Below are 12,371 nucleotides of genomic sequence, written 5' to 3' on the forward strand. Positions count from 1 at the left end.
TGATGAGGAAGCTGCATTATTTAAACTTTTACTTGAAATTTTTTGAAAAGAAAATCATAGTCAGTAACCTAATAATGTAGCATTTTCACAAAGAAATAAGCCAACAAACACTTCTAAAAATACACTGAATAATCTTACTAAAATCATGAGGTATGAGGGTCACCCATTGACATGAAAACCTGGTTCTCCCAAAGATGGGATGAGTATACAAACTACATTGGGGAAAGTGATCTTTTGGTGATTCTTTGATGCAAAGCAGGATGCAAATCAGCAGAAAATCAGTTAAACTTAAAGATTGCTCTCAGGGCAGAACAGGGTGGTGCTATTAACTGATAAGCACATTTATTCACTCTAAGATGAGCCAAAGAGCCTCACTTGATAGTTAGGGAGTAATCTGGATTGTACTACTCACCCTCAAGTTGTCGAAAGAAGATATTTTGGTAATCAAACAGTTGACGGAGGACTCCATTGTCTTCCATAATATATATATATATATATATATATATATATATATATATATATATATATATATATATATATATATATATATATATATATATATATATATATATATATATATAGTTTTAAGTATATATAAGTTTTCTACTATGGAAGTCAATGGCTACTGTCAACTGTCTGCTTACCAACGTTCTTTAAAGTATCTTCTTTTTGTGTTCAGCAGAAGAAAGAAACTCATAGGTTTGAAACAACTTGAGAGTGAGTAAGGGACGACAACATTTTTATTTTTGGGTGAGCTATCCCTTTAACATCCTCCAAAGGTGCAATAACGAACTGTTATGAGTAAAACCCCAACTGCTTCCCTTCTCAAGGTTTCAGTTTTGACATTTCATCTTCAACGGACACAACAGAATCGACCCTCTGAAAGAAATGAATCATGTTCACTTTAACTAGAGAGCTCGACTCTCCTGCCCTTAAGCACAATGCTGTTTTGGTTTGGAGCCGGTTTTCCTGCAGTTGTTCATTCTTGAGGTATTCAGAGGCAACGTGGTGCACTAATGTGGGTTATACCTTGTTAACTTTCCCTTGTCCCTGTGCTGTGGAGGGAAAGAACACGGAGGTATATAAATCGAGACAGTGAGGGGGAAAAAGCTAACAAAATGGGTAAGAAAAGGGCGTAAGGATTGCTCAGAATAAGCAACCTTAGATGTTTCTGAATGGCGTAAGTATTATAGAAGACCGATGGGTGGAGTTTAAGAGAGGTTAACTGACAATCAAAGCCAGCACTGGAGGAATGCCTGCTTCTCAGCACTGCTCTTAAATAAAGGAGAGAGGACAACAGGATCGAGTCTTTTTAGAGGGGCCTGCTCCTCCCTGCGGGTGGAGAATGATGTTACAAAGAGCCAGTGGGGTGTGAGGAATGACCCCCTCAAGACAGCTGCCCCTCTGTATAGCTCTGAGGAACCTGCCCTGTCACCATGACTCAAAACCTTCTCCATCAAGATGGAGTGTAAAGGCATTTACACACTACATGCAACTCAATTGGCCTTTCGTTAAGCTCCGTCTCCTTGGTTGCTGTTGTTAGCCGTTACATTCTTTCTTACATGGGCTGAATTGAATTTTGCTATCAGAAAACATTTTTAGCTAACACTTTTCAATAAGATCTCATTTGTTAAGAGTAGTTAATGCATTCACTAATAATTTCTGTAACATTGTTTTTAAAACTCAACAAACCCCCAACACACTGTTCTATGTGATGCATTCAATACTATTTTATCATTATTTATATATTTATTAATATTTTACTTTGTCTTATCTTAGTTTATTTTGTTCTAGTAATTTCTTTATTTCTCCTTATTTCAGTTATTTACTAATGCAACATAATTTTAAAAATAAGTATAGTGTGTTGTCTAACATTTTATTTTAGTATGTGTTGCAGGCTGAAGTTAAAATGTTAAATGCCCTTGATTCTGTTCTTAATTTCGAGTAACAGTGGAGCCTCCCCATCTCCTCCCACATTGACATCATAATAAAATGTACATCTGTTAGGAAAACCCTCAAAAGTTTACTGATAAACAAATCATTTTCAAGCAGATGATAAAACCCCTGAAGATACATCACCTATGATCAGACACATAGACATGTCAGCAAATAAAAAAAAACAGAAGTGGCTCAACTGTGGAGCGAGAAGAAGCCACACTAAATGTGCTGGCATTAAGCCCTGTCTAATAAAAGCAAATTTGTTGTGGGGGGTATTTCTCAGGAGCCTGGCTTCACCATGCATTTCCATTTACTTAACCACTCCACTGCATTCGCAATGCATTCCTGCAGCTCAACAATAGGAGCCAAACTCGATTTCCAGCATAACACAATTAGGCTCCACAGAATCCCATTTGCGATCCCAGTTATGGAATAAAATGGTTCCATTTTGTTTTATTGGAAAAATGGTTCCCGTAACACGTACGCAAGCATTTCATTTCTGTGGATTGGTAAGCTAATTGTTTTCTTTGATGCCTGATCACATTTTGAGTTTGTGACTGTGTCTAGCTCGCTCTCTCAAAATACGCTTTACATTTTTATGGACAATGGAAGGAGACAAGCAGGGTGTGCTCTGTGTGGAGATCCCTTTATGTGCTTTGTTTTCCCAGAAGTCCACCCTCTTCCCCTCCACACACAGGCCCATGAGGCAGCAGCTGCCTGGCGGCTGACAGGAAAGCCACTATGGTGGGTGTTTGTCCTGTCCTGTGACACTGACCCCCACGACTGATTTCACATCACTGAGGTCATAAACACAACACTGTGATTTCTATTTTCCTTTCAGCTCCCACAGCATCATCCAGCATCCAGTGCAAATCCTCAGGCAACATTTTAAAACAAAACACATCAAGCTCCAAACATTCGCACACTCAGAGAAGTAAACAACAGTGAAGCTGTAGAAAATTTTGGTTAGATGATGGAGCGCGTAACTAATCAAACACTAAAGGCAGGCACATGAAAAATGTTGTAATAATTAACCTACATGTAGGCCTAGACTAGATTACCCAATACCCAATAAGTGCAATGCAGATTCTTTTGTGTAATTTTCTACACATACAGACTCAATATAGCCTGACGTGGCCATACTAGTCAGAATATGACCTAAAAACGAATAGTGGGCGGGGCTAAATTCGGCTGGCATCCAGGCTAGACTCAATATAGAATCACAATCTGAATCAGGGTTTACAAATTAAAAGCCCCCCCAAAAAATTATTAACAGTAATGCATCGTGAAAATAAACTCGCAGTGAAAGTAAACATACGCGATGATGTCAGGTGACAACAACATAGAAGCGTTTAAAATGTTATTGGAATAATAAACTGTTTTACTTACGGTTTATTTTAATATATAGGGTAACCTTAGGCTATACACAGCAAGTAAGCTGCATTCCCTTCCGAACCTGTCCGTAATGCAGGCATACTTTCCATTGAATGACACGATGCTGCCCCCCTGCGTTTATCAGCTAGAACCGAGTCAGCTTTCGTGAAGACAACATCCGTGGAGTGTTATAACTGATAAAGCCTTGTTACAGCATTAATAAAGCATGACAAGTAAATTAAAGATGATTCAAGAATTAAATTATTTTACACACTTCTCATGATCTTGGATTAATCAGAATCACCATAATAATTTAGCATATCATTGTTTCAAACGACAGTTCTGCTGCAATAAGCTAATAGTTAAACAGACACATGTATCTGTTAATGTTAGGTTTAATCTGAAAGTTCAAGCTCAATAAAACATTTACAATATTTTAGTAACTCAAAAAGGTCATCCTACAGTCATATAAAAAACATCTTGATAAAAGACCAAATCATTTATTTGCATGAAAGAGACAAAAAAAAAAAAAAATAATTGTGCTTGCTAATATGTCTAAAATATATGCCAGACTAAGAATTTCAAATAAAAAGATGAAGTAAAGATTATCTGTTTGTTGGCCTACTATGACAATTTCATGTCCTTAATTTCTTGCAATTATTGTTTTAATGTACTGTATACATCATGTTTGCTGTTTGACATTACCAAGGAGTAAATGATGACAAAAACAGAGATCGCGTCACAAACGTGGTCATTTACAGAGAAGAATAAAAATACTCCCACAACGTCAGGCTCATGTTCACAGGTGTCTCATTTGGTTGCTCAGGCCACAAAGAGCTCATGAGAGAAAAAGTCCACTTCAAGGATGAAAAACATTTAGCATTCAAAGAAGGTACAAAGCAGTTTGTTATTGGCACAGTCTAGAACAAAGACTTCATTGATAAAATAAAAATAAAAATAGAAACCAATGCAAGCGTCAGTAGCACACAACATGGTTCTACTCCACATTTATATGACCATGCTTTGAGAAAAAAAGCAAAAAAAAAAAAAAAAAAAAAAAAAAAACCTTGCATGGTCAAACAATGAGCTGAATAACTGTTTGTTTATAACTGTATACATCCCTTGTATTATCTTCACTATGAAGTTCTCGCTTGTTTTCACAAAAGTCTGAAAGTCTCTGAGCAACTTTGTCACATTGGCATTTGTTTTAAGTCCCACGTCCGCATTTACAAAGCATGCACGCATGCAGTGCCCACACAACTTTTTATGAGATGGAAAAACAGAGCTCAACAATAAGAATGATCTATTTGACCGGTGTCAGTATGACACTTCACTTGTGAACCTTCATCATTATGAATGTAGAGCTTTTTACTGAGATAAAATAAAACCTTTTAAAAATGTAAATATATTTTAATGAAAGAAATTGAATACGCACACACATATCCTCATTCTCTTTATGTGCAGAATACATTAGTTTTTTTTGTAGAGCAAGTGAAGATATTAGGACTAATAAAAACTTCACATTGTTGAGCCCTGAATATGTGGTAAGGACAGAGCATGGATTAGGTGTCCTGAAACTCAGACGTTGGCAGTATGGAGGTGGATCTGAGGTGTGTGTGAAGGTGAGACAGGTGATGTCTATGGTATGAGAAGATTGGCACCCTTATTGGAGGTCCAGAATGGGGACAAGCTCATACTAGACTTAGTCCATTAGATCAGAGAGAGGTCTTTTGAGGAGAAACGAAGTTCACCCTGCCAACTATTGGCCTCGTCTCCTGTGTGTCTGTGCTCACATCAAGGGGAAAATATTCAGTTTGACAGCGCATCACTTTTATGTCCTCTTCAGGGATGGCAAGTTTCCTCTCAAATCTGGGAATGAAAGCAATTTGTGGTAGAGAAGCAACAAACCCAGGAAATTGTGGGCTTTTGAAAGTCACACTGAATTACAGCACAAGTTACAGAGGCTTGAGCCCATTCTTCTGTTTCTTTAAAAAAAACACACAAAAAACAAGACCGGACACTAATGACTTCACTTCCTGCCATATTGGTGTCCCCTTCCCTGAGGACTCAACTGATCAGCAAAATGAAGGTTCAAATGTGACATTGTGTACAGTATAATGAACTCCTCCCAGCCTCTTGCCTCAAGCGACGATAAATCATCTGAGCTGGTCCCAGTGTCTCCATGTTTGTACAGTAATAGGACAAATGTAATGTTCAGATAAGGTCCCCAGCATCAGACAAAGCAATTTAAGATTTTTGCTGAATTCAGATTGAAAGGAGCTGAAAGAACTTGGAGGCAAACGTAGTTTGAGGTTGTCCAGATCATCAGCGTTTTGGTCAAAATCCAGATCATCAGGGTTTGGTCAACAATCTAAAGACTGTTTTCTCAATTTCCTCTTTGTTAGGCTAGTTTGTCTGGCTCTGTTTTTTTTCAGGTTTTCCAGCAATGGCAGTGGATATAGCCCAGTTAAAAGAGTAGTTTGTTTAATGCAGTTCATGTGTATTGAAAAAAACCTAACAAGGATTTCAATAGCTTCATAGCATCTACAAACCGTAACTTCTCACCAAAAACTCAAGCCATTAAATGAGATGAAAGAAGCCCTTCTCCTCACAGTCAGCGTATGCTACAGATTTAAGCCGGAAACATACTATACACAAGTACAGAAAAGCAAAAGCTAGCTATGCTAAAGTCATACTTATGCGTCATAGTACAATTAGCAATGCAACTAAAGTTAGCTAAATCGTGGATTAGTTTTTATCTAATTTCAAATTTTTATCTTTTAGGGCCATTACCGTCATGACAAAGCAACGTTTTGAAGAGAAACTAGGCTGTGTCTGAAATCACCCTCTATAGCCTTACATAGTGTACCATTTGAACATTATCAAGTGCACTCATCCAATCCCATAATGCACTGCAACCGACGTACACTTGACAACTAAAAATTAATTTCCACCCTTTTGTGTATAAAGGTTAGCGCAATACACCAACAAATTTTAAACAAACTAACTAGGTGACCATGTCTGCATATCTGTACTAGCGTAGAGCATGTTTCTGGCCTGATTTCGCGCACCTTTTCCTTAAAATAGCTATCGTCTCACTTTGTCAAATTAACAACTAATTCAAAACAAGAGGAACCCAATCACTGAGCTCTAGAGAAATGATCAATGCTCAAGAGATTCTCACTCTATTAAGATTAGATTGGTTCAGCTATTACAGTAGATGCCACTGATGTAAACTGTAGAGTTCGACGTGGCTGTAAATGGAGGTCACATTACTTCAAATGACCAGAGGAAAGAGGCCACACAGGAATGTAGGGTTATGGGCATTAAACCCTGTCCAGTTCTTCAGTTCTAGACCTTTCTGAACCTCTGGCAAGAGCACCACAATTTAGCAAGGGCAGCATGGATCCACAGAAACATACATTTCACTCAATGCATCTGTGCGTAATTCAGTTCATACCCATTACAGACGCTCTCACACACACACAACACACAAACACTCAGGGCTGAGAGTAAACCTCTACTGCCGCCACGCTGAACTAGCTGCCTGAACTGAACCGGCCAACTGGAAACAGCACACAAGGCCTCTGGAACATTCCTCTGACAGCAGTATTTACATGATGCAAGGACGTCCTTTATCATTTGGGTTGAGAGCACGCATCAGAGATCAACATGGCTAAATGGGTAGGCCTGGGGAGAAAATTGTCTGGGCTTTAGTAACAAGACGTGGATGAGGGGTAGCTTTAAACTGAAGGGAAAGGAGACGAGTGTTCCTCTAGTTTGCTGCAGAGCTGCTGTTGGGGTCGGGTCGGGCGTTCGCCAGGTACTTCGCCCTCATGCTGGATGTGTACTGGAGGGAGACAAACATTGAGAGAAAAAGACAGTCAAAGTCATATAGATTTCAGACCTGATTTGGCTTTTAAACAAAGAACATAGTGCAAGAACATGTGAACATGCCACATGACACAGTAGCTCCAAGATGCTGTTTACACCTGGTATTAATACACATAGGACGGTGTTGAATTTCATGCATTTTTATTAGGGATTTAATGATATTAAATTATACTAAAATAATACTTACACTAAAATCATGATGTGCAGAATGAAAAATGGATTTTCATTCTGAGAGTAGCTAAAGGGTAGCACTGAGGGTTCAGTGTTATTGAATTATTAGTTATTTTAAAGATTAATTGGTGATCTAAATGTAAAAAAAAGGCATTAGCAAACCAATATTGATGCCAACAAACTATAAAAAGTCTGTAACATCCGCTTATAACAAAAAGGGTCCCAGTACAATATATTGTACAATTATAATGTATAATCCATGCGTTCCAAAAGTTATGATTGGACTGCCATTTTCAACCAGAGTAGTACCTTGAAAGATTTGATATCCTTGATTTGGGACAATGACTTTTGAGTAAATCCCCCATGGCTGATGTTCATAACAGGTGTAAAGTGCTTCTATGCATCTTATATAAATATATACACACACGTTTTTGTGAATGGTGGGGACATATTCCATAGGCGTATTGGTTTTTATACCGTACAATCTGTATTTTCTATCCCCCTACCCCTAAACCTACCCATCACAGGAAACATTCTGCGTTTTAACTTTCTAAAAAAACTCATCCTGTATGGTTTTAAGCATTTTGAAAAGTGGGGACATGGGGAAATGTCCTCATAAGTCACCCTCTTCTGTAATACATGTGTCATACCCATGTGATTACACACATTTGTGTCCTGATATGTCACGAAAAAGCACACACACACACACACACACACACGCACGCACGCACGCACGCACGCACGCACGCACGCACGCACGCACGCACACGCACACACGCACACAGATTGTTTTTGTGACATATGGGGACATTCCATAGGTGTAATGATTTTTTCTACCGTACAAACCGTATTTTCTATTCCCTTACACTGCCCCTGCCCCTAAACCTATCCATCACAGGAAACATTCTGCGTTTTTACTTTATAAAAAAAAACTCATCCTGTATGATTTATAAGCATTTTGAAAAGTGGGGACATGGCCAATGTCCTCATATTTCACCCTCTCCTTGTAATACCTGTGTCATACCCATGTCATTACACATTTGTGTCCTCATATGTCACAAAAACATGCGCGCGTGCACACACACACAAATAAAAAAATAAAACTGCCACAGCACACCTAGAATCATTTAGACAGCCTTGTAGATGCAATATTATTGAGTGCAGTTAGTATTTTTTATAAATTGAAAGACATTTCTGAAACAGAAAATAAGAGATTTATATAGTTCTAGTTGTAAAATGACAATACTAATCTAAGTATCCTCTTTTGGATCCCTTAAGATAACTTAATTCTCCCTGAAGTCGTTAAATTGGGCATGAATGTACTCTGTCTGCCAATAACATTTGCAAAGTGCTTTGTTTAATCTTAATACAGAGTTTACTATAGAGTTATCAAAATATTCTCTCAGTTGGAAACCACCGCGCTCAGTCACGTTTGTCTCTCAGTGAACGAAAAGCCTGTCCAATCTGTTATGTGCACTGATCATCAACAGCGCAGTGACTGGAGCTGTGAGCTCTAAGTCAAAACTTCAATTTAAACACGACATGAGGTTGACATTGATACCAGTATTAATGCATCCCTAATGGGGATACGTAATATTTACTAATCAAATATGAAGGGATAACTGCTACACAAAGCATGACATGCCTACCGTTGCAATATATCAAGCTACAGGAAGTTACTTTCGTTCACAACACTTAACGGGCATTCACACTGAAAGAGATTTGCAATGACAAAGCGATAAGTCATCAGTCGTGTTACAGACCAATATCTCTGGAAAGTTCAAATGCTTTTTTGTTGATTTCTTATCAAATCTATTTGATTGGTTTGATAACAGTTGTTAGTAATATCAAATGATTAGATGCTTAGGAGTTTGTGGTAAGTAAAATTATTATATATTGAATTGAATAATCATTACTCTGTAATACTGAAGTGTAGATCTGTTTTCTATTGGTTGTCGTCTCGCCTGTTTTCCACTTTCCCCTATGTGAGTCTTTTTTCAAATCTGAGGTATGAATGGCATTTTACCGATTATTACAGTACCTGCTGTAAATGATTTATGTCTGCACATATTTTTTAAATGAAAGCTCCCTCGTAAAATTTATTCAAACTAACTTGGCCTAGCAGCAAGATTTTCTCTCTTTTCTGATGACATGTTTACAAGCGTAAGGGCGGGACAACCTGTCACTTACATGAGATCGACCAATAGCAAACCACAACCATCCAAACAAGATCAAATCCCGTCCTACAGTTTTTCTTGTTCAGAAAGCCTCTTTACTCTGATATGTCACAATATGGAAAAGACCATTGCAATTTCCATTTCATGCTGACTTTAAACAGTGCTGATATCTAGCAAAATGACTGCCAGGGACAATAATGAAGCAGACAGAGCTCAGATTTATTCAAACGAGACTACAAACTATTAGCACTGTGGCTCGGTGACCGCCAACAATTTAATAACGCTCAGTGTGAATGCACCTTTAGGATGCCAATCATTAGCTAAACTAAATTAAAAAGCTGCTCTCTCCCTTAATGTCTGGGTTAATGCATTTATCCCTCTCTGTGTTCTTTGAAATTGGATTCCATGTCAGATACGTAAAGAGGTAATACTGGTGGAGGGAGAACATGCTGCCTCACAGATGACAAGACCAGGACAAGACAAAAACACCAGGGACTAGGGCATCTTGCTTGGGTCAGGGTGAAGGTGGTTCGGGGAGGAATCACGATGTTGTTTTTTTGTCATCGTAGGGAGGGAGGTGGGCCAATAAGTAGGAGTGGGGCATTTGAGTACCTGTTGGAATAGCTGAGGCTGTTACCAAAACGAGCGGGAACTCTCCGATGGCTTTAACTGCCAGCTGTGACGGCTGTTACTGTCCGTGGATGTCAAATACAACTGTGTGGATTTGCAGAAAAGAAAACGACAAGAAAGTGTAGAGCAGATAGACACCACTGACTCCATCTCCAGCTCAAGAAACACACAACACACGAACTTCCCAACACACACAAACCAACACGAAGGGTCTAGAGGACACAAGACCAGACACAAAGGTGTGAGGGGACACAGGTACATGGTGTGAGTGGAATTAATCCAGATAATCTGTAGCTCGTCTACACTACCAGTACACTTCAATGTGAGTAACATATGCAAAAGAAATGTATATTTTATTTGTAAAATGTTAAAAGGAGCAATAACTGTTAGTGAAAAACAACAACAACAACAAAAAAACATTGGCACACACCCAGAAGTGATATCTATTTTTATAATAGACACTAATCTGATAAGCAAACTAATAGCAGTCTAATATGCAAATCGAGTTTCTAATAAAAGTGGATTTTCATCCAGTGGGATGCATGACTCTAATATAAACAAACTTTTATTTGCAGGTTCTCGTTAGTAAAATTTCAGCGAGTCATTGTTACACACAAAATTCTATCATTGTCTATATTGAATAGTGTTCTGTTTTGCAGAGTGAATAGTGTTCTGTTTGCCAACATTGCAAATCTGTCAACAACTTCAATCTGTTGCAAAATGTGCATAGGGAAATCTTTCGCCCCCAAAATTCATGAGGATTTCTATTAAAATGACTGGTTTTCGCACATGAAAATTGGCGGAACAATAGTAAAAAGTAATCAAAATATTCTCATAACTGGACAGCGCTTGGATTACTGATTACTGAAACAGATTACTTTTTCAAGTAACTAGTAAAGTAATGCATTACTTTAAAATGCACAATAAAACATCTGTCATTTTCAAATAAGTAATGCAAGTAACTTCGTTCTCCAATGTATTGACTGACCGCTCTCCTCCCATCCCCATGTTGAGAATAATCATGAGTAAAGTAGAGGCGTTGTGTGCGCTGTCTGAACATGATGGTTATTGTAGTTCTACACTAAATGTGAGCAGGCATTTATTCCTTTTCACCTGCTCAAAAACTGAATTTTGGGCACAAAGGAAAATCAATTTATTATGAGTCAACCAGGTGGTGCAAAACAATTACTCGACATTACGCGCTCACATTCTTAGTGTCTATCAGTGAGTGAACACTAACAGTGCCACCAAATCAATTCCCTGGCGTCTGCTGCTTTTTTTTGCCGAATTGTTTCAGACAAGAATGAAACTGTCCAGGCAGAGTGCTGTGCATGGTGCTTTCCTACATTTGCATTGTGCTCCAGTTCTTACTTTGGAAGCTTCACATTGATCGGCTGCCAAAGTAAGGTGCTAAAATACACGAAAGGTCTATGTGAAATGTCGGGGGCACTCATTTAATCGATCACCCCTTTTCTGTAAATGCCGAAATATAACCGCATGATTTCACCAACAACCGGTGACCGCGCTGACATATCGCTTCCATTATCGAAGTGTTTCGAGTTGGTAAGTGGGCAGCTGGCTCAAAAACTCTCTCCTCTCTTTTCATCACTCATGAAAAAAAATCAATGCGGCAAAACAGCAGTAATGACTTGCTGCGTACAGTGATGAAATGAATGGGGAAGAGCACTGATTTACACAGGCAAACCTTAAGAATAAGCTATTTATGGTGAATATTTAAGTTTTCAGGCTGTCAAAATGACTCTGTGATTTGTTTGTGTGTCTGTGTGCATGTGGGTCATCATTCACTGAGGACAAGTGCAAATACTTACAGATGGAGGAGGAGATTCTCTCCCGATCAGAGGAGTGTTCTCACAGCGAGGGTTCTGGAAGTTTGCATTCTGGGTCCTGGAAATGAGACGCATACACTTTACAAAGATCCAAAACACCCCTGCATTAATGTTACAAATATATTTCAAACATACTGTACTTGTTTAATTACACTACACTTCAAAAGTTGTTCTTTTTTCTTCTTCTTTTTTTTTAAAATCTCTTTTGCTTAACAAGGCCGAATTGATTTGATAAAAAATAGTAACCGTTATATTTGTGAAATATTATTACAAGTTAAAAAAAATTCTATTTCAATATTTTAAAATTGTTTGGTTCTTTCTTGTCAACAAATTTGTGTGA

General features: G+C 38.2%; 1 protein-coding gene across 1 annotated transcript in view; it reads right to left on the minus strand.

Annotated features, from left to right (window-relative positions):
* Positions 1 to 3,691: 3,691 nt before the first annotated feature.
* Positions 3,692 to 12,371, minus strand: part of ttyh3a (tweety family member 3a) — a 79,659-nt gene continuing 70,979 nt past the window's right edge. The window contains exons 13-14 of the mRNA XM_067420184.1: positions 12,014 to 12,089; positions 3,692 to 7,162 (exon numbers count right to left, since the gene is read on the minus strand). Coding sequence (XP_067276285.1) covers positions 7,088 to 7,162; positions 12,014 to 12,089 — 151 coding nt within the window. The 3' untranslated portion in view covers positions 3,692 to 7,087. The remainder of the gene's footprint in view (positions 7,163 to 12,013; positions 12,090 to 12,371) is intronic.

This window comes from Pseudorasbora parva, chromosome 2, assembly GCF_024679245.1.
Source record: "Pseudorasbora parva isolate DD20220531a chromosome 2, ASM2467924v1, whole genome shotgun sequence".
In the NCBI taxonomy this organism is placed as follows: domain Eukaryota; kingdom Metazoa; phylum Chordata; class Actinopteri; order Cypriniformes; family Gobionidae; genus Pseudorasbora; species Pseudorasbora parva.